At 39.6% G+C, this 22448-nt stretch overlaps 2 protein-coding genes and 1 long non-coding RNA gene across 8 annotated transcripts in view; 2 read left to right on the top strand and 1 right to left on the bottom strand.

Annotated features, from left to right (window-relative positions):
- The window catches only part of rsrc1 (arginine/serine-rich coiled-coil 1), a 127212-nt gene extending 118412 nt beyond the window's left edge, over positions 1–8800 (top strand). The window contains exons 8-10 of the mRNA XM_046073883.1: positions 3746–3852; positions 6199–6306; positions 8371–8800. Of these exons, the coding sequence (XP_045929839.1) occupies positions 3746–3852; positions 6199–6306; positions 8371–8463 (308 nt within the window). The 3' untranslated portion in view covers positions 8464–8800. The remainder of the gene's footprint in view (positions 1–3745; positions 3853–6198; positions 6307–8370) is intronic.
- LOC123985904 overlaps positions 1–9790 on the bottom strand; it is a 63677-nt gene extending 53887 nt beyond the window's left edge. For all 5 annotated transcript variants that reach the window (XR_006828774.1, XR_006828775.1, XR_006828773.1 and 2 more), the window contains exons 1-2: positions 9431–9790; positions 8346–8459 (exon numbers count right to left, since the gene is read on the bottom strand). This is a non-coding gene — a long non-coding RNA (uncharacterized LOC123985904). The remainder of the gene's footprint in view (positions 1–8345; positions 8460–9430) is intronic.
- On the top strand, positions 9722–20788 carry mlf1 (myeloid leukemia factor 1). 2 transcript variants are annotated; one of them, XM_046073884.1, is made up of 7 exons: positions 9722–9922; positions 11563–11725; positions 18271–18354; positions 18535–18663; positions 19727–19886; positions 20363–20501; positions 20689–20788. In XM_046073884.1, the coding sequence occupies exons 1-7, from the start codon at positions 9876–9878 to the stop codon at positions 20747–20749; spliced, it is 783 nt and encodes a 260-aa protein (XP_045929840.1). In that variant the 5' UTR covers positions 9722–9875; the 3' UTR covers positions 20750–20788. The 2 variants fall into 2 exon arrangements, with proteins under 2 accessions (XP_045929840.1, XP_045929841.1); XM_046073885.1 differs by lacking the exon at positions 9722–9922 and adding an exon at positions 10206–10375.
- The last annotated feature ends 1660 nt before the right edge of the window (positions 20789–22448 follow it).

Raw genomic sequence — 22448 nt, 5'->3', positions numbered from 1 at the left:
GGGGGGGGGGGGGGGGGGGGGGGGGGGGGGGGGGGGGGGGGGGGGGGGTTCTGCGGAGATAAATCATTAGAGAGCAGGTTATTGGAAATGCAGAGAGATAAAAGAGTGAAGAAGCCAGTAATTGCCTTAAAGATCAGACTACAAAGCATTACTTTAGATTTTACAAGGCCAGTCGGCAACAAAAGAGCAGTAATTTATGAGCTGAGTGAAAAAGAATAGCATAATTACATTAAAAATTAATGCTAATGAGGGCTAAAATGGGGAAGGTGGTTATTATGAAAGTTTGTATTCATCTTCCCTGGGTTGAATGATGGCTAGTGGCTTGATTAATGGCTTAATTTCTATCAATTAGCAGGCAAAAAAATCTCCACTGAGACGGGCCTAAATTGAGCATTGAATTACACATCTTTACCACGGTGCAGGGAGAGAGGCTGGGGGCAAAAGAGGGGAGGGCACATTATTGAAATCTGGGAAACCAAGAGATGTTGTTGCGCGTGAGCGTGCGAGGAAGCGTTTGTGTGCGTGCACATGTGAAAGCCGGGTTGCGAAACTTAAATAAATGTTTATCCTCATGTATTCTAAGAACTGTTGTTTGGGGGGAAAAAATGCGATTAGATTTAAAACAAATCTTTGTGAATTTGAATCTCTTTCTTTGACAAACTATGAATATTATATTCTTTGATTAAACTGGCCAAATTAAAATGGGCCTTTTTTTCCCTGACATGACGAGACCCAAATGTATTTCTTGTACTCAATGTGCTGAAGTCACACTACCCAGCATTAATAGAGCAGCACAGTTTACCCTTTCTTTGCTATCGTTGATTCATTTTTAATACATTCATTAAATGCCTTTAAGCTCCCTGTTTGCCATATCATTCCAAAATATGATAAGATTTGCCACAATTTGTGAGACCTCAATAAAACAAGCAGTTTGTTTTCCTTTTTATTTATTTTTCTCCACACAATAACAAGTGCTGCGGTGATTTAGCTGGCACGCTAGTGCACTCAATCACTGTAATTAATCAGAAACAGCAATATATTCAGCTAGGCTGCTCCTGATTGACAAACTGTAGACCAAAGTCAAGTTTACAAAGACAAGGCTGCCATACCCCGGGGCCTCTTCTCACATGTCGACATGTGCTGTTGAACAGCGCCCTCTTCTGGCAGGGAAGTGTAACTGCTGCAAAACGCTCTCATCTTCAAGGCTGAAGGAGATGAACTGAAATCTGTTTTCATTGGCTGGTTTGATTTTCTCTCCCATCTTCTGGTCTTAATCAATGAAGTGGACAAACAGCTATTTAGAGAGAACAATAGCCTATTGATCCTTAGCCACTCATCAGCACGGAGCCTGTCTGTCCAACTAATTTCAGTAATGAGATGGCCAAGTGAGTTTTCTGACTCCCTCTTTAATACACGTGCGCACACACACATGCATGCATGGGCACAAAAATATGTTACATACATACTTTGCCCAGTCACTATCACTTACTCTCATCTACTCTCAAATTCAAAACAAAAGTTTATTGATTGAGTTTGATCCCATTTCCTGGTTTGCAGTAATGGTTGTAATGCATTTCAGCATGCAGACACAAATTCCATAGAGAGCTACCAATAACCTAATTTAAAGCAGTACATACTGTACATTTAATTGTCTGCTTTTGTTTCTTTTCCTTCCTGTCTCTTCCTCTGTTTTCTCTCTCTCAGCTTTCACTTTATCTTCCTCTCATCGCTGCCAGAGAAGCGTTCCTAATGCGGTGACAATTGAGTCGACCCGTTAAATTAATTTGCCAGATAATGTGTCAATATTAAATATCAACTTTGACCTCTCCGAGCTGTGTAGTGCGCTCGCCCAGCTAGAGTATTGATTTTTGTCTGCCTCTGAGCTTGCTAGGCCCGCACTCAAAGTCCATTATTTTTGATTTTCTCATGAAATACATATCTTTTCCCGCTGACATCTGACAAACAGCATATGGAAGTCATTTTATCTACTAATAATGTGTTTGTCAAAAAGTCTGAGGTCTTAATGGATTCCTCCAGTGCACATGGACAGCACAGAAACAGACAGGCCTGCCAAGGAGATGCTAGCAGATATGGGGGGGTGGATACATGTCAGTGTGGCTGTTTGTGTATTATTTCTTTATGTAGGGCATTCATGCTCAAAGGACAGCAGAGAAGGGGTAATTGAGAAAGTGAATTATTAGCACTGAATTAATTATTGGCCAGTCGAAGGCATTCGTTTTCATTCGATTACTTGTGCAGCCATGCAGTGAGCAGTGATGATAGTGGTATGAAGGACAGGCCACAGTCTCCAGGAGGATATTGGGCCAGTGTTCAGACTTCATCTAGCAGCCCAGTCAAGGTAATGACTATTTTTGGAGCTGCTGTGCAATGCGTCCCTGCTCACATCTTCCCGCACAGGATGACAAGCTGATAGTCTGTCATATAGGAGGCTTAATTCCACTTGTCACTCAGTTGTCCAATTCTGCAGTGCATTTAAATCAAAACCGAGTTTGTTTGAGTGCTATTATGAACTATAATAGGGTGTGTGTGTGTGTGTGTGTGTGTGTGTGTGTGTGTGTGAGTGTGTGTGTGTGAGATAGCATGTGATGCTTTGCTGTGAAAGCCGGAACAAATATTCATTTATTCATTAAACACCAGGGCCATGAAGATCTGTTGTGACACCCTTTCTGTAGCTGCTAATGGATTGAATTAATTCCTGCTATTAGCTTCAATTGCATGCTGTGTGTGTGTGTGTGTGTGTGTGTGTGTGTGTGTGTGTGTGTGTGTGTGTGTGTGTGTGTGTGGCCTGTACGTATTATTTATGCCAGACATGAGTGTGAGTGCAAAGTATGTAAGTTTGCAGACACACGTGTACATGTGGGAGTGCTTGTGTCCCGATGTTCTGTGTGTGTGTGTGTGTGTTCCCATTTGTGTACTTGTTTTCATGACACAGCCTACATGAGTGGAGCAGAGAAACATGGATGTCTGCTGGATTGACAGATAGAGAGATGGGAGAGTGCAGGAGAGGACGGATGGATGGGGGAGAGAGGGATGAATATTGACTGATCAGTGGAAAGATTGACAGCCAGAGAATAATGGGAGCATTCAGACTCTTTTTCTTTTTTTCTGTTTTTTCTTCCCTCCAGTAGCTAACTTTTCTGGTGCACCTATTTTTGCCCTCCTACGCTACGAAAGACAGCTCTTGAATTCTTGAAGTCATTTATTATCTGGTATGCAGAATCCTGGTGTGTTTATATCCAAGAGTAATTTACTGGAAACCATTTCTGTCTTTTTGTTTGATTGGACAAGCCGGAGCAAAATACTTTCTGATGCATGAAAACTGTATGAAACCTAATCACATTTAGTCTCCATAATGCAATTCCATAGCAGCGAGTTTGTGTTCATATTTTGATTATTTTAGAATGCATTATCTGAGTGTAATTCACTGTCTGGCTATTATCTTGTTAGTGTTTTTTTTTCCACTTGCCTTTTGTAGCAACTCTATGCCCTTGGCTAAGCAAGAGTCCTTTTTCATAGAGGCCAAGATTAAAATAGGGGAATATCAGATATTTCATATTGTATGTGTCACAGAGAATTATACAGAGAGATAACGTACAACAAATGAAATCTGGTGCCTTTCAGAGAACAACAAGGGATGGCTGACCCTCTGTGTGTGTGTATGTGTTTCTGAACATGTGTGCATGTTTTTGTTCATAGCCTCTCTTCTGTGTAACATGTGTTTCAGAGGGAACTTCTCTGGAGGAGCAAGTGCGAAGGATAAAGGACATTGAGGCCATCGAGAGTGATTCCTTTGTTCCTCAGGCTTTCAAATCATCCAGGGATGATATAAAGGTGCGTTCTGTCTCTCTTTCTCTCCCTACCCCTCACTCTCGCTATCTTTTCACTCTGTCTCTTATTGAATTTACCTCTCTGCAACGCTGTACCGTCTGTCCAGAGGCAGCCCAGACCAAATCAAACATTCATTCACCGCCGTTTGTTCCGACCTGAGACGGTTTCATCAGACGCTCCACTGTTCGCCGCCTCCAAAGCGGCAGCACCCACACAAAAGCCACAGCAGGCAACAGCCATCCTCTGTCTTCCTCCCTCTGTCTCTCTGCCCCCCCCCCTCCTCCCCCTTGGTTGTGCAGATGCAGACAAAACACAGAAGTCATTATTGAAATGTCTCTGAAGGAGCAGGAATTAGATTTGTTGGGACACATGGCTGTTTTGAAAAGATAGGTGACAACATGTGACAGGAAACCTGCATAGACTTTTGGGATACAGTCTGGGGAGTCTGACAAAGGTCAAGACCCATGTGGCTGCGACCTAACCAGTCTGACGGCACAGGCTGCACATATCTTCCCTGCTTGTGAATGTAATGCACCTTTTGCTACTTAACCAGGTTCTTCTATATTGCTGGGTGGCAGCTTTCATTGTTCTCACTTATATCTCCTGTATGGGTCTGTTCTCACATGTGTATAAAGTTGGATTAATACCGTAAAATCACCTCACAAAACATAATTTAGAAAAACTGTTTTCTTCAAAAGCTAAAGAAAATATAATTTCTAGTAAAAAGAAAAAAGGGTGCATTTCTGCAAAATTTTAATCGGATGCTTTTTGAAAACAGAAGTGCCTTAATGAAATACAACGGATGAAATAACAAGTTTAAGTTTACAAAAACTAATTTATAACAGATCTTTGTTGGTTTTCAGATTAATCTCTGGGGTATCATTCTCATTATTAGTCAAATATCACTATTAAATAAGATATCCAGAAAAATCATTCTTAGTTGGGAAGATTTCTGTCTTTCAGAGTCTTTTAACTATGTCACAACTTTGGCTCCAATGAAGAGAATAACTGCTACATATACTGCACATTTAAACATTGTTTGACTACCCTAAACAGATATCTTTGGGTTATTTAATGAAATGATAATTAATTAATCCATTTTAATTTAAAATATTGCCAAAGATTTCAAATAAGCTGCATGTATGCTCAGCATATTATTAGCAAGAATGGTGATGAGCAGTTCTGATATTTGGCACATCACCATACTTATTAGCCGGTGTGTTTTATATCTCGCTCACTTTTTGTATCCTGCCAAATGAATTTTAAGTAGCTCGTTCCAACTGGGTAAACATTTGCTCTGGGGCTGGGTTTAGGAGTGTTTGAAACATGAATGGGCTTGGCAAAGTATTCATTTTGATATTTCTTCTTTATCAAGTACAACAAGGAGAACTGGCCATCCTTCCAAATATGGGGCTTATTATAGTTTTAAGAAATACCTCTAGGGATGGAGGAAGAATCATTGCTAAATATCCCATTTCCTTCTTGGAGATCAGTTTGGTCTCACCAGACGGAAAACCTTCATGGTTGCTTTAAGTCCTTCTCGGTTGTAAAGAAAGGGGAAGATACATTTCCTTTGGCTTCAACTGTGACAAAATGTGTTGAATGTTGCGGCATAACTCGCCAAGCTAAGGTGTCATACAGGCGATTCTTTGAAGTGTTAAATACCTGAGCCTGCTCTCGCTGCAGCTGCTAATTTAGCACAGTGAGTCTTACTTACAGAAGATATGAGGGGAGAAACACATGCATGCACACACAGATAGATGAGACGTAAAAAACTGATTCAAGATACAAGCTGATTGCTATCAATACACCGCTTTCTAGACGCTTATTGCATGAGCCAAACTTTCACTGCCATCTGCTGGACAAATGTCATATTGCTTTTTCACAATTCTTTTCTGGGTCCCTATTCTGCACTACATACTAAATGTTTTTAGGATGTGATATATACCGATCTTTATAGTATATTTTTCATTGTCAGTGTACAGACATCTACAACCGTTAATGTTTTATACCAACAGGAAATAATTTGGGAGAGCAAAATGTTTTCCAAATATTAAGAAATGCCTTTCCCTTTTGCTCTGCAAGATCTTTTTGTTTTGCAGTCTTCATTTCTGTTTGCATTGCATATATAATGTATGTACGGTTACTTTGGCTGATATATTATATTTTTTAATTTTGCTTTCACAATTTATTAGTCCCATCTACCATTTATATGCTTATATTTAATGTCATGTTTCTTTATCAGTATGTCTTTGGGTACTCTAAAGCCTTTTTAAATGTTTGAATGTGCTCATTTTAGTGTGAGTGTGACCCGTTTTTTGCATGTTTTGTGTATTTCCGTGAGTACAGGCTGAGCCAGTTGAGGTGAAGCTGGAGTCAGAGAGGGCAGATTTTCAGGACATCATTCTTCCTATCTCCATAGTCTACAATGACAGTGACACGCTCGCCCATCCCAGTGTAAGTTCTCACAAGGCAAAGCATTCACTGATTTTTTTTTCCAGTTTGCTTCAATATCACACCAAGCTGTCATACAGTTCTATAACCCAGATTTTTTTACACCCCTTGAACCAGTCAGCAACTCCCAGTCCTCTGCCACAGCTTGAGCTGATCTCGCTTCTTGTCATTTTATCTTTTGGGTACCGTCTTGTTTTTATGGTGCTTATTGATTGGAGGAACTTGGTAAACTTTTTCATTTAAAAATGCCGCTGCTGTTACTAACACCACTACCATTTACACCAATCCTGCATATTCTGACACTGTGCTTTGTAAAGAGTGGGACACTGCGGTATAGTAGATTATAGCCTCCTTACATCACCTCCTCCCCTGCCTACAGACCAATGATGAAAAACGAGAAGGAAACTTTAAACTCCAATAACGCTCCCTGGGGCTTCCCAGTCATCTATCTCCACTGGGGAAACTAAGTTATGCCCTGATGTATGCAGATAACCCCCTCAAATACACACACAGCCCCGTAGCTCAAATGCACACACACACACACACCCTTAGACAGGCTGATGTATGGTAGCAATATGCCCCAGGCGGGCCCCGGCCTTAGCTTCAGCTCCAGCTCCACTTCCAATTAGAACAGATGAGTCCCATTAGCCCGGCCCAGATACTGTCATCCCACACACACAGCCTCATTAGCACCGTGACACCAGCGCAGGGCAGACAGACAAGAACTCAGTGGTGTTAAATCTAACACACAGATAACATGCGGCGCAGCTGTAAGCAGCGTGGGTTAGGAATGAAGGATTGACGTGGTCGGGGTTGCTCTACAATCTGCATAATAATAGACACATATCATAACATAGATGTACAGTACGTACGCACAGCCTGCATGTCAACATTAACTCTCACACAAACACACACACAGTGGATACAGGAATGGTCCTCCAATTTCCCCTTATGCCTCAGTGCCTTGCTTCTCAGTCTCATAGTCATTATGTTACTTCCTAATAAACAGATGCCTTCATTCATCAGACACTTGCAGCAGCAGTTTTATAGCCCTCTTACAATCAATATCACATACAGCTGGTGATGTATTGCGACAAATACAAGTCGCATGCGTAGGCCTTTTATGTCACCAGGTTAACACATCACTAGGCCCACAGAACTACATGAGTTATTTGTTGGAAATAGTTTTTTTTTTCTCATGAGCATTTTGAAGTGAGTAGACAGGGAAAGACTAATAACAAATGTAAGATACCACAGCCTTCACTCTAGTTTTAGAGGATCATCACTGTGACTTTGTCCATACTGAGGTCACATGGGTGTCAATGGGCAGTACTGACAACTCTGTGCCAAGCTCAGGAACTTACTAGGAAACGTAGCTCATTCATTTCTGTCACATTCCTTCAGGTTTTGGAAGGCAGGACTGGGCAATCATAACACTACGGCTACAATCACTGCCAGAGGAGACTGTGGAATAAGCTGCTTCAAAAGAAGTAGTTAAACTAGAAATGTTTTGGGGGGGTCAACAAATTCCACTGCTGTCGGTCAAGTTACTTTTTTTTATAGAGCGCAACATCACAAATTTGTACAAATTTGAATTCAGTCTATCCTTAAATAGGCAAATTAATTGGGGGACATTAATGTGAAAGTACATAAGGTCAAGGCATGGGGTGTATATTATGTGTCTACCTGTAAAAAATAAAAAATAAAAAAAATAAATAAATAAAAAGAAAGAAAGAAAAAAAATTTATTTCAAATTATTTAGAAAATTGACTTTATGGTTTCAATTTCTCAAATGTGAGAAATGGCTGTTTGCTTGTCTTACTTCACCTTAAATCTTTTGGTTCCTCCGACTGATCAAAATAAGACATTTGATTTGGAAATTTTCCGATGTTTTATAGAATATTGGTTCACTCACGTCTAATATTTTAATTTTATACCTTAAAATATCAGAAATGCAGTTTTTATTTTGTGTTTTTAAGTAGGCCTACAGTTTTTCTACTGTTTAGTTCTGTGGTCCCTCCCTGTCCTCATTTTTCACTTACTTTGTCTCTCTATGCTGTCCTGCAGTTGTTTATGGACAAGGAGAAGGCTGAGGAGCTGTGGCTCAGCAGACTGATCTCGCTACGGCAGGAGAGGCTCATGGGAAGTCCTGTGACCTAAAGGACACCAGAAACCCAGAAGATATTTCCTGTTCCAAGTGCAGTTTCAGTTGCTTTGATTGTGTCTGTCTTGTATTAGGACGTTTATTACTTTAAATTTCCACTAATGTCTCCTATGTATTGTAAAAACATGTCAGAACTTAAACAAATGAACAGTTTTTGGTCCTGGTGTGCTTATTATTTTATTAATGTTAATGTGATTCAATTGAACAATCTGCTATTCTTTATTTGGCTTCATTTATTTTTAATGAAGGAAGAACCTGTTTTATTGTGTACATATAGCATTTGATACATTTTGTCTTTGTAATCAGCTGAGGTAAATAAAGATAGCTTTGGGATTTTTTGGAGTGAAAACTGTCTTGTATTTTTGAATGATGGAGCTGAACCTGTAAGTGGGATTGTATTGATAAACAGAAACTCCCTGGTCACCATAAACTTTTTTTCAAGTAAGACAGCAGCAGTATCTTCAGATAGATGTAGATAAATGAGTCACCCTGCAATACAGTAACTTACTAAAAGTAGCCTGAGTCACCCAGCGGTAATCTTATCTCTTTTGTCTGCATCAGGATTGACAGAAGCTTTGCTCCTCTTAAATACATAGACTCATATTCAGTGATTCATGTTTATTCAGTTTTTTTGTTTCTGTTTGTAGGGATTTAAGGCGATGGTAGAGTGCTCTCTGAGGCCTATTTGTGGAACCACCAGATGGTAAATCTATACTGAGTCTGGGACACCGTGTGTCACTCCCATGCCTAGCAAATAGTCGGTGTTGTAATGAAATAATAAATGTGAATGTACTAGATTTGCTAAGGCAAGCACACAAATTAAGCTTTGCTGGGTGAGTGAAGTGTGTGTTTACCCTCCTTAGGTGTAAAGTGGCTGTCCATAATGTCTTTTCACCCTACAATTACCAAACCAGAATCACTTCAGAAATTAAACAGTGTAGTAAATTAATCCTAAAGAGTTACCTCGTGTGATTTCTTCACCTCAACAACTGTTGATAATTTTTGCTGTTCTGAGTTGGTAGAAGTAGCTGAATAGGGGTTACACAGACCCTGAGATACATTAGATAAGCACAAATATTATTTTGGGCTGACATGCACAAGCAACAGACTAAAAATTTGACTTGTGTAAGAAATTTCTAGAGTGCCGTAGCCATGACAGCCACCCACAACATACAGCCCGCGGATAGAAGCTGTTCAAAGCCCCGAATAACCAGCCAATCCGAGGGCTGGATTCACGTCACATGGCCGGTGTCAGCGTGAGTTCGGTCCTAAATGAAATTGTATTGCCACCTCCTCTATAGTAACCGAGGCTGAGCGGTGGAGCTGGGACACCAGCGGCGAAAAGGATTATTTATTATATTTAAAATATTTGCCTCGGCTTTAGGTTACAGCTTCAAAATCCGTGGACATGTTCAGCAGTAGTCTCAGGGAGTTTGACGAGGATCCGTTTTTGTCGTGAGTAACGTTAACGTTAGCTCAACTGCGATAGACCTGTTATTAGAATGTTTTGGCATCAATTAAAATAAAATCAGCAGTTTACCACGCTCTAGCCCAGTCAAAACAGACTTTAGGACTGTGAAAGAAAACCCAAATTAGCAAACTAACCATAGGTAACTTAGCGATATGCCCACAAACTAATAATGTAATATAAATTTGAAGCTAACGTTCTTATCTTTTAACTAGGTTAGCGTTAAATAAACGAGTGTTAACGTTACAGCAGAAAAGGACAAATGTAACGTAAGAGATCTACTTTTAATGATTGTTTTTATTAAAAAAAAGACGTTGACATATTAGGCCAAGTTCTAACGTTAGGCCTAGTAACTCACTCACGTTGGCTCAGTAAGTTAGATGTGTAGGTAAGTTACCTAAATAGTAATAAAATGTGGCTTCCTACACATAAAGTTATAGGTAAGTTGAGCAGCTTGTTAACTGTTTTCTTTGGGCTCTGTCATGTGACTGCTACTGTGTCCATAACTTGTTAACACTACATTACATTATAACGTTAAATCACGTTCACAAAAGCCATTCCAGTTATAATTTAAAGAAGCTGTTACCTAACTACAGCTGCTGTAAGATCACTGATTTTTATGTGACTTTATATTCTTAATGTAAATAAATAATAAATGACATGGGAGACTAGGCATTATTTTGTCTCCTCCATGTACTTTGATATACAGGTTTGTATCATATTAGGAAGGGAATATAAAATACAGTTTTAAGTAACAGACTTTCCAGTATAAGTGAGAGACAGTAATTAGTAATTGATCATTTGTGAATAACTGTTTACATTGACACTGGTCACTTTGACTCATTACATGAGGAAACACCTGCTGAGTTAGTGGGGCCACACTTGACCTGACCTCAAAGGCTAGTAAGTAAGTAGTAAGGGTGGCTGAAATTATTTTAGGGGTGCTTCTTTTTTAAATATGTTGTGGTCACTGAAGAATTTATCTGTAATGGGCTCCAAGCTGGTGTAGGTTATGTAAGTCACTAAATACAGGAGTAGATCCCAACCCAAAAATCGGCGTGCCACTATTTTCGGCCGATATGAGCTAATTGCAGATACATCGGTATGCGTGTTTATAACAGCCGATAAATGACAATTAAAAAAGAAACTCAGAGATGGAAAACGGATCCTTCAATCATGTATGAGTGATTGCATAGGTTGTCTTTTTTTGTATACATTTGAGTCTTTGTTATTAAACATTTAATAAATTAGTCTACTATTTATAACAACAAAAAAAGTTTATTGTATTATCTTGGTGAGTTCTCTTAACTACACATAACACATGTTAGGGATAATCTTTGTTTATGTTATGCTTTCTGAAAAGAAGGAGAAAAAAAACAATATAGGTCAATATATTGGAATATCGGATTTTCAATAAGTCTAAAAAATCCCATTTCAGCCGGCTCTATATAGAAGTACAGTATATGTGGTATAGAGACCTTTTCAGTTCTTTTTCCTCTCCAGGAACTTGATTTGAGGATGCTGATTTGCTGTGATTTGCTGTCCTTAACATCATCTTGCAGATTTGCACAGAATTCCAAAATTCCTTAGATTCACGTTGTCTTTACTTTCTCTTCCTCTGCCATAGGGATCCTTTCCGGGCTCACAGGGAACATATGCGGCAAATGATGCGTAGCTTCTCTGAGCCATACGGTGTGCCCTTAATGCCCAGTATAATGGATGGGAGAAACCGTGGCCGTGAAATGACAGAGCATCCTAGCTCATCCACTGCGCTGAGGGGCGAACACAGGGTGAGGACATGCATTTCGAGACGCACTCCTTTTACAATTTTGAGTGGTTTGTCTACTTGTGTGAATAGGCTATAACGCTATACCCAGTGTTTTCCAGTATCCATGTGTGTACAGACACGTGCCTAGTGGACATACATGTCATTTGGGTCTGTGTGGAACAAAGGCTGAAGCCGCTGCTACAGCAGTTCGCTCATACAGTTAGGCCTTGTGTGGCTTATAACCACTGAAGTGTTTGGAGGGAGTGTTAAGTTTACTAAGGTTATAGTGGAAGCTGACCACTGGCAGCATAATTAGAGCACCTCTCACTGAGGTATGGGGCCATGTGAGTCTCTGGTTTACTGGAAGGGCAACCCCGTTGGCCTCTGTGGACAGTTATATCTAGCCCTGAGGAGCCCTATTTATAGTGCATTGTTCCACTGACACACTGCTTTCTTGCGAATACACGTACAGACTTCTTTAACACTTAAACCAAAAGGACCCCAGAGAATTCTGCTTTGCTCTCCCGAGGTGAGCTGCTGCAGAAAATAACAGTTTATTTTCATCTAATTCTTTTTGGCCTTGTTTTTATGTTAACTTAAAATATAATTTGTCTCCAAATAGAACCACGTCCCCGGTAAATCTTTAATTTCCCACAATTCTGTTGTATTAGCTTAGGATAAGGTTGTAAAAGTGTGGTCATGTTATGGTGGTTAGAGTGTACTCGTTGACCATTTGTTTGCCTTGGAAGATTCTGATGTTATTTGTGCAGCATTGTAATGAGAAGGCCAGCGGGCGGGCAGGGGGGTAGATTTGGTCTGCCATGTTTTGCACCCGTTAACCTTTCAAAATCAAATCAGCCCCTGTAGTCCTTATATATCCCCGCTAAGTCAAACTTAGTCCCTGTCATCTTCTTTGATCCCACTACCTCATGAGAGCCTGTATATTTATCCTCGATAATGACTTTAATCAGAAGTCCAGCCCCAATAGCCAGCAACCTCTCTTTATTAGCATCATGGCATTAACTAGCTAATGCCAGCTGAGGAGGGGCTCTGAGCACTTGACTAATGACCTCAGTGACAGTGAGCGAAATGGAGCTACACTGCAAAATATCAATCCAAACAAATCATTGAATCTAATATTAGGAGTAATATACTGTTTTTTGTAAATGTTTTGTTGTATGACTTGTCCTACAGAAAATGATGAAAATACAGTATCTCAGTCCACTGGCAGAGTTATGTTTTTCTTTTTTTGTGGAACAATAGGATATTATGAGGTGAGTTTTTGCAGCACAAAAACAAGGTAGGGTTCTACTGAGCTGGATCACAAGCTGCATAGGGGAAGCAGATGTGAGAGCTTTGCAGTTTGAAAGAAAAATATTTCTATAGCCTCCCTTAATTGTCACGAACAATAAACCTACTCTGTGGTAAAATAGATGGAATTAAGCTTAACTGATTTACCATACAGATCTACTTTTTTTTTAATCAAAGAACTCCCACTCCCACACACACTAATCTCAAATATCTGAATATAAGGAGCTATCTTGTGGTGCCCAGCAGTGGTCAGAGGTCTAAACCTCTGGTGGTGCGTTGTTTGGCTTTGTAAAGCCATGTGTGCGGATGTCATAGACACTTTTCCCGTTGTTGTTCTTTTGGTCCATCTGTTTTGGCAGAATGTGCTTTGGCAGCCCCGGTGCGTTAGCAGCTAGGTGACAGACTGCTCACTCTCATGCCGCTCTCCAGTATCACAGGCACAAATGCGCACACAAAAATATATGCACAAACACATACATACAATTTTAAAACATGCTCACAAGCATGATTACGCACAGTCAATTTAATTTAGTTTAGTCTAGTTTAAACAAGTTTATTGGCATGAATGTAAAACAACAATATTGCCAAACTACAAATAAATTACAAAAGAATTTATTTTATACAGTTCATTAAATAAAGTAAATAAAACAGTAAAAGTGTGTGTTTTGTGTGTAAAAATAAATGATTAAATATTAAAAATAAAAATAAAATATAAATAATAAAATAAATAAAACTGTAAGCGTGTGTATATGATGTAAGTTCAGTTCATGTGGTTCATCACATAAATAAAATAAAATATTAAAAATTAAAACTAAATAAATAAATACAACAGTAAACATGTGTGTGTATATATTAATGGTATGTGTACACATACGAGGAATTTGACTCTGGATTGTACATTGCTCATGATGTGCTTACTCATACAAAAATAAAATATCACAATAATAAAAATAAAATCAGGTCTTCAGTGTAGACAACACAAATATACACACTATTAACAAAAACAATATAGACATATTGACAATTGACATATTGACAAATAGTGCAGTGAGCAGACTGCAAAAAGATGCAGGAGTATGTACATGTCGGAGGTGGATGTGATATACAGGTACATATACATGCATACATGTACACATGTACACATAATGAAGTATAGTGCAAAGGATGCTGGAATAAATAAGTAGTAAGTATTTTGTGCAGGAGTAATGACTTGAGGTAGGTGGATTTGGTATACAGTATCTACAATATGACAATATAACAGTATGTTATGTTAAGCACTAAAATAGAGAATGGTGAATAAATAATAAGTGTTAGCCAGTAAACAGGTGGCTGATTAGACACAGAGTTATAGGGGAGTTTCTGTGTGTCTGATATAAATTCGAATTCAGGCTATATTTGGGAAATGTTTTGAAGTGTTTTTCTCTTAATGTTTTATATTTAGGGCATGAGGTTAGAAAGTGCAGTTCTGTCCTCTGCTCTTACAGAACTCGGTGTGGAAAGATTCTATGATTGTTTTGTCCCATTTGTCAAATTCAGAATTTAGTTTTGGTCCACAAATTTCTAAGCCATATAGAATTATTGGTTCTAGTACAAATTGGAAATTTTGAATCCAGATTTCATCTGGCATATAGATTTTAATGTTTTTTTATTGCATAGAAAGCTCTCCTTGCTTTGTAGATCTTTAATAGCTATGTTGAGGTTTTCTGTGTATGTAATGTTGAAGCCAAGGTAAGTTTAGTTTTTTGTATATTGCAATTTAGTGGTGTCTAAATAGAAATTGTGTGTAACCTGATTTCTGTATTGTTTCTGAAAGATCATTATCTTAGTCTTTGCTGTGTTTACTGTCAGGGTCCAGGTCTGACAAAATCTCTGCTGCTGCAAACCTTCTATAGTAGGTGAAAGCAAAACTAAATCATCTACATACAGCAGACCTCTGATCTCTGTGTCGTTCAGGATGAGGCCAGGTGCTGCAGAACGCTTCACTTTTTGTATACATGTTCTTAATCAAATCATATGTTGTTGGTTTTTTTGTATTTGATGATTTTGTTGAGGATTCCACAAGCCAGTCTCTGCATGCAAAATAACACCGACACACTGACTTGCAAATACACACACATTCGCCACATAATACTGAAAGGCTTGCACTTCTTGTATTAGCTTGCTAAGCGTTAGATTCCCAGTGGGGAAAAAGGCCCGTCTTACCTTCCAAGGCTGCTATGAGTTCTCACATTTCCCAGTCTCTTGCCAATATATCCACTGCCCGGTTTATATCACCTTTCAAAGTACTCATTCATCTGGACACTTATATATAAAAGTACAGTCGAATGACAATCAAGCATCATTATAAGTTAGGTGTACTACTTTCCATAATTCTTTGGTTTGTACTGAGAAAGCCTGGTGGTACAGGGGCTGGGAAAAGGCAGTAAGTAGAGCTGATATCATCTTTGATGTAGATTTATATTTTCCCCCTGCTCTGAAACTCTTCAAAAGTGAGAAGAAACATTTGGCAATGTGAAGTTTAGCATCCTTATTCACCTACAGCAGTTTTAAAGACAGATTCAATGCCTCCTTATTTTCTCTATGGTCTTCTAGTTCCAAGAGCACACATTTAACAAAATTCCTCTAACTCCCCCGGTGATGCACCACTTCCTAGGAGCTATGCGTTTGCAGTACAACCTCAATTTTAGTATGAATTGTATCGACAGTACATGTCCCCGATGGTGTGACTCATAGCTCCCCCAGGAGCTGGAGCAGCCTGCCTCAGAGGGCACAGTGGCAGGTTCAATATCAGATAGAAAAGAGGATGCCAATCTGCAGTTGTCCAGACAGCCTAAAATAATGTGTTAAAGACCACTGGGTCTACGTTCCTTATTTTGCACCCACAGTCTCTCCTGTGCTCAACCCCGGTCTAAATATAATGCTGCAGATATGTAACTGGCATTTATTAGTTCATACATGCCACTCTGAGATAAAATTGGCCATGCGGCTTCAGAGATACTGGTCAGGAGCGTTTTACATCAGCTTGACATTTGAAAAGAGCTGAGAGAGCAGCCTTGGACTCTTTGGCCCATGTTAGATCCCTGTCCTGACTGGTCTGTCCAGCCCACTGCAGCCTTCCTAGAATGAAGCTCAGTTTCAGTGTTAAACCCACGCTAATCTCTGGCAATGCGACCCAATTACACATGGAACACAAGTCATTCAACACCCCACTGATTACGCATAATACCCCTGTGCATCACACCCCAAGAAAGCACACACATACACACACAAACAGACACATACACACACACCGCGATGCTTATCCAAGGCTGGAGGGTCATGAACACCTGCGGTTTTGGCCCAGAGAACACAGGACTGAAGGCTGCAGGCTGCTCCCTCCTCATTGGCCTGCCACTCCTTGGTGCTTGCACTCTCAGGAGGTTCACGGCCTTGAAGGGTTGTGCTTGAGGCCATGTGGAGAGCTGTGTGTAGCTGTGTCGAGGGCTTAGTGACCGATGTAAGACAACCTAACAGCTTACTGGCAACAACCTCAACAACCATGCAAAATGTCAACATGTGTGTGTAACATGCTATACAAATACTATGCTTTGTTGCTAAACTGATATTGTTTCAATCCCCAGGATATGAGCCGGTCATTGTTGCCCTTTGGCAGTAGTGACAGCACGGTCAGTAGAGTCCTCTGCTGTTCAACTGCACGATCATATGAGTTTCTCATTTAAACCCATGCTGGCCAAGTGCATGCTCCAACTCTATAACTGGTCCCAGTGTTTCCTCTACATTCACTCCAAATTTACTCCAAATAATGCCAATCTATGAAGTACTGCGTTATTCCCATCTTCATATTGCCAGCAATCATTTTAACTCAGTCACATTATGGTTTAATGGAAATTGGAACATTGCTTAAAGCTTACCTATTCTCCTTGAGGCCACATACACTTCACCCTCAGGCTGTGCAGGCGTTAAAAGTGCGCTAGTGTAGTAGTAACTACAGTGTATAGAAAAGTTCTAACTATGACAAAGTTGCAACTATGACTATGATAAAATAGCCGTAATATCTGTAAAATGTTAAACACTATCTACACATCACAAACAAGATGCCTGTTCCACATGCTGTATAATAGGACATCAAGTTTAACTGTGAAACTAATTGATCAGATTAATTAACAGGTAATTTGCAGAATTGTATGGAATATTTTGAATGTGACCCACGACTAACTTACTTGTCATTACACCCTCCTCACAAAAGCACACACACTAGTAATACCACACCTAAATATATATATATATATATATATATATATATATTCTTGTGGAAACACTGTGACCGGTGGGTTGCTTTCCTCCTTTAACTGCAACATCATCACCTTTGTTCCGTCAAGAAAATCTCTTGGAGGGGATGGGTGCAATTTAATGAGGAGTGTCTGTTGTACAAGGCTAATGATGATGATGATGATGATGCATCTTTTTCTGTCAGATTTGAGTCCATTTTCACCTTTGTGACTGCACGCTCACAGAATATCTGTCTAATCTATTGTGAACAAATTTCATTTGCATGGTGATTGATGCATTTTTCTGCAACATGCATGACTGTCTTGAGTGGTGTGCAGCGTTTTTCCAGGCTCAAAATACGGTGGTACCCCAGCTGTCCCCTACAGAAACTTTTTGTTTGTTTGTTTTTAAATAGGAAAATAAATATGAACATAAGGCAGTGCTTTGTATTTATATAATAATGACAACAATTAATTCAAAATATATATAATATAGTTTACACGGTCATAAACAAATATTACAAGCAGGATTTATTTCCAGATCATTTAATCTGTTAAGTGCAACACCCTGCTGTAAATCTGACCTTCATCAAACATGCAGTCAAATTTCAAAGAAGTTTTATTATTCACAACATGGTCAGGTTTTGGTAAAAGCAGCAGAGAATAAGAGCAGGTTTGCCACCATTTAATACTCTATACAGGAAAAATCTTAAATAAAAACATATGTATTTGCTCACTGGACTTGGTTTGTAGTTTTGTTACGAGTGTTACTAGGTCACTTATTGTGAGGTGATAAAATGTGAATGTCCTAGTTACAGTGTCCCAGATGGCACACATGCAAGATGCATTTAGCACACTGTATTCTGTGTTTGTACACATGGTGGAGTTGTTTACAAGCTGATAATGCCTAGTGACCGTGTGGAATACGAGCCCAGCTGTTCAACTCTTGCGGCCTTTGGCTGTTCTTTTTCCTTTTGTGTTTGTGTAGGACATGATGAGGAACCCCTTCAGCATGTTTGACAACATGATGGCCAACATGAAAAACAGGATGGAGGAGATGCACAGAAACTTTGTGAGTGTATTCGTCTAACGTTGAATTTGTTGTTCGCTTCCTTTTTTGTTTTGTTGCTTTCGCCGACTGTTGTGGGACATAGACTGTATTTGCTTAACTGTGTGTGTGTGTGTGTGTGTGTGTGTGTGTGTGTGTGTGTGTGTGTGTGTGTGTGTGTGTGTGTGTGTGTGTGTGTTCCAGGAGAATATCTCCACAGATACAAACACCCACTCATACAGCTCCTCATCAGTCATGACATATTCAAAAGTTGGAAATGAGCCTCCCAAGGTCTTCCAGGCGACCTCATCAACACGCCGTGCCCCTGGAGGGGTAAGTACCCCATCAGGCGTGTTATACCACATTATTTCACAGTGCTTTAGAGCACAGTGCAGAGCTCAGAGAAGTAAAGCTGTATGTGGAAGGCTCACTCATTCTGTCCTTTGTGAGTGATCATCGTGATGACTTCCCCCTGGCCTTTCCTTGTGAGGAGATTATCGCAAGCTAACTTTTCTCGCAGTGGTATATGATGACTCTGTTCCGTTAAAGTGTGCTGGAGATCATTTCAGTGATCCTGCACACACATTAACCATGCTTGATTGCACCAGCTGTGTGTAAGTTCTCTCTTAAGTTAGCGTGTAAAGTCAACACTAGAGGCTTAATAAGTACAAGTAAGGTTGTAACTTTAATCAGTTACTAAAATTGGTTGAACTGTGATTACATGGGGCAGAACCTAACTAGTTTAGACATAAAGTCATAACTAAGTGGCCAATAAACAATCAAAGATAGAGTTTAATCATCACGGTTACTGTGCACATTAGCTTTCTGGCTGGCATAAGCCACTTGGCATCAATGCACATGGTATTAAAGCTAGATCGACATTAAAATGTCATAGCAATACATTAGGTCTCTACTGGATTACTGGGTTGCAAAAGGACATGCAATTAATGAAAACTGATGCTGTATCACCATTAGTGAGTATTATTCTGGGACATTTTCTGATTCACACCTCCCCTGGAGTATGTGTAACTATGTAGTTGTTACGTAGAGTTGTTATAACTTATCTCCCTGGTGCAATCTCTTTTATTTTAGCAAAGCAGAAATCACAACTTAGAAATTATTTATATCATAGGTAGGTTTGAACTTACACACAGCTGGTGCAGCAGGCTGCGGGGCCCTGGAACTGGCACTCCTAAATGGAATGCAGCCATTGATACTATTATTAGCTACACTCGTGTTTAAGTAGTCAAACCGTCTAACTGTCTACATTTGGACTGGACTGTTTATGTAAAGGAACAAAGGAAATAAACGTGTTGATTGCTAATCTCTGGAATTAATCTGATTTCTCATGGACCAACTGATGTGTCTGATGGGTTTAATAATGTTTTATCACCAGATCAAGGAGACACGGCGAGCCGTTAAAGACTCTGAGAGTGGTCTGGAGAAGATGGCCATTGGTCACCACATCCAAGACAGGGGCCATGTTGTTGAGAAGAAATACAACAAGAAAACAGGAGAGAAGGAGTTCATCCAGGACTTCCAGAATCTGGATGAATGTATGTGAAAGTGAGACAGGGAATGTATATATGGGCTGCTTTCCATCCCCTGATAGTGCGCTCTCAAATCCCTGAATTCTGCTCCTTTATCAAGTTGCTGCAGTAGTTATGCACATTTCCTACTAAAATAAATGCATGAAGTGAACCACATGGAGCTATTTCAGAAATCATTCTGGAATGCTTTCTAATTTTGTCAATTAAATTATGTACTGTACTGTACTGTGATTAGATAAACAGTAAATACTGGTTTACTAGCCAGCCATAGCTTTAGCACCGTCTTTTGCCATTCGGCAGATGTCTGAATGTGGTCAAATCATACATGTTTATGTGCTCTGATAAGTCTGGTGGACTTGTTAAGTAGACCAGCCACTCGGACGCAACATTACTGCAACAAATATGCCACTGTCCACGTACTTCTAGGCCATCAGTCCACATTACAAATGTTTCCTAACATGATCCTGATCCTCCACCCCCAGCTGAAGCACAGTCTTTTGACGATGAGTGGAAGCAGAAGGTGTCAGAGTTTCAGCCATCTGGCCCCATGTCTCGCCTAGAGGAACCCCGAGTCCGTGGTGTTCACCGGGCAGCCCTCACCGGCTCCAAGCAGGCCCACAGGTCAGTATTACATGCTCAGACGCCGCGTCATGTTGAAGACAGGCCAGAATCTGCAGTTCAGGATCAAATGACAAACAAGACACTGATAGTACACACATCCAGTACACATAAATCAGTATATTGTTATCACATCACGATACAGTGAATCTGAATTGTGATTATTTCCTTCGTTTTGTATTTTCCACAGTGACCAATCAAAGGGCAAGGCTGAGGGTAAACGCCACACGAAAGGCTCGACAAAGCAGTAAAAACATCTGTTTGTGTGCTTATTAAAAGTCTTTCAAGCATCTCATGCTCCACCCACTGTCACTGCCCCATTCCAGTGGACACTAATTCTGCTTTTTCGGGGGTGAAATTACTCCTCCCATCTCACTGTTGATATTTTGAATCTCAGCACAGTTCACACTTATTTACATAAATATGGCAAGACTTATGGGGCTATGCTGTGGTGGCATGAACCTAAAATGAAGGTAGTTGAGACGTAGAAAAAAAAAATCTAAAATCCTATGGTATGCTTTGGAGAATGGCTGAAAGGAATGTGAAATATATGTGATTTATAGTGTGTCGGCTGTAGAACAAGCAAAACCAGCAAAATACTCCTCTAACAGTAGTAATTAGTCTTATATGCTTATAGAACAGTTCGATAAAGGTACAAAGGGTCCTTGATCTTTTACAACAACCAGGATTAGTATATCTGTGGATGTTTTGGTGTTAAAAACAATTAAATTAAACTTGTGTGCATTGTAAGAAATAGATTAACATGTAATTAAGGGTCATTGGCACTGCTTGTATCACACATAAACAGTCAAAGAGCAATTCATTTATATAATGTTGCATCAGAGAAATAGAATTAGCTAATTTTCATTATGCAACAAGACACCAAATGTAGCCACTTATTGACCGCTTGAAATCCACTAATGCACTTGTCTAAGTTGTCTTTATGTAATTATATTGTGTAGTGTTGGATGCTCTAGATATATGTATTTTATCTGATGTAATCTTTGTAAAAAGACAAATAATACTCTTCCCTTTTTATATATTACTTTGGTTTCTCTTGTTTTTCATCTGATGAACTCCGTGCTGCGCAGCACAATATCTCGACAACGTCTGGATTATTCTCAACAATTCGAGCTTTGTTCATGTATATTTATTCAAGCTTTACAAATAAATTATGTCAACACAGACTATGGTCTCAAAATAAAAATGTGACAATATGAAGATTAATTTGTTGGGGGTTTTTTTGGGGGGGGGAGGGGGGGGTTGGTTTATTAGTCCCACTCACTTTAATATTCACTGATAAGGAAATATAAGTTTACAAACACTTAATTGTTAATGAGTAACTGTATGTTTGTTTCTGTAGACCTGCAGACGTCTTGTGAGAGCAGGGGCATGTATTCTGGTGAACTATGGTGAACTAACTTCTATTTTTGGATCTAAGTACTTGTCAGTAGCTCAGATTGGTCTGAGATGTTACACAGCTGCAAGCCCACCAGGCTCCCCTCTCACGTGCTTGTCTATCAGACTGCATGAATCCCTTAGCTTTCAATATACAGATGGCAAGGAGCCTCTGACCTAGGCAACAAGTTCACGACACCCTGGAAATCTCAGTACTGTAACTGCTCTTGACATAGTGACGCTCATAATAGTTATACACTGTCACCCAGTCTATTAGCCTACAATATGAATTGCACTATCGTCCCCCAAAAAGTCTACTCTTGAAATTCCCTGGGGCCACGGCTCTGTTGCCACACAGAATCAACACTACTGCTTCAATTGGGGTTCAATCAGATAATATTTTTACAGGATCCTTCAAGGACAAATAGTTTGGCTATTTTTTAATGCAAGTGACCACTTCCATTGAAAAGAGTGACATTTTCACCCTTTTACTATATCCAGTGTTAAAGCTTATACAACTTTACTGCAGACAAATAAGATAAAATGGTCGAA

This window comes from Micropterus dolomieu, linkage group LG17 (genome assembly GCF_021292245.1).
Source record: "Micropterus dolomieu isolate WLL.071019.BEF.003 ecotype Adirondacks linkage group LG17, ASM2129224v1, whole genome shotgun sequence".
Lineage (NCBI taxonomy): Eukaryota > Metazoa > Chordata > Actinopteri > Centrarchiformes > Centrarchidae > Micropterus > Micropterus dolomieu.
This window is presented reverse-complemented; position numbering and strand designations above follow the sequence as displayed.

Bases quoted from the DNA above. Each gene is read 5' to 3' on its own strand.
- mlf1 (XM_046073884.1), top strand. From the start codon at position 9,876: ATGTTCAGCAGTAGTCTCAGGGAGTTTGACGAGGATCCGTTTTTGTC. The intron at 9,923-11,562 runs GTGAGTAACGTT...CCTCTGCCATAG, and splicing joins GACGAGGATCCGTTTTTGTC to GGATCCTTTCCGGGCTCACA. The intron at 11,726-18,270 runs GTGAGGACATGC...GTGTTTGTGTAG, and splicing joins CGCTGAGGGGCGAACACAGG to GACATGATGAGGAACCCCTT.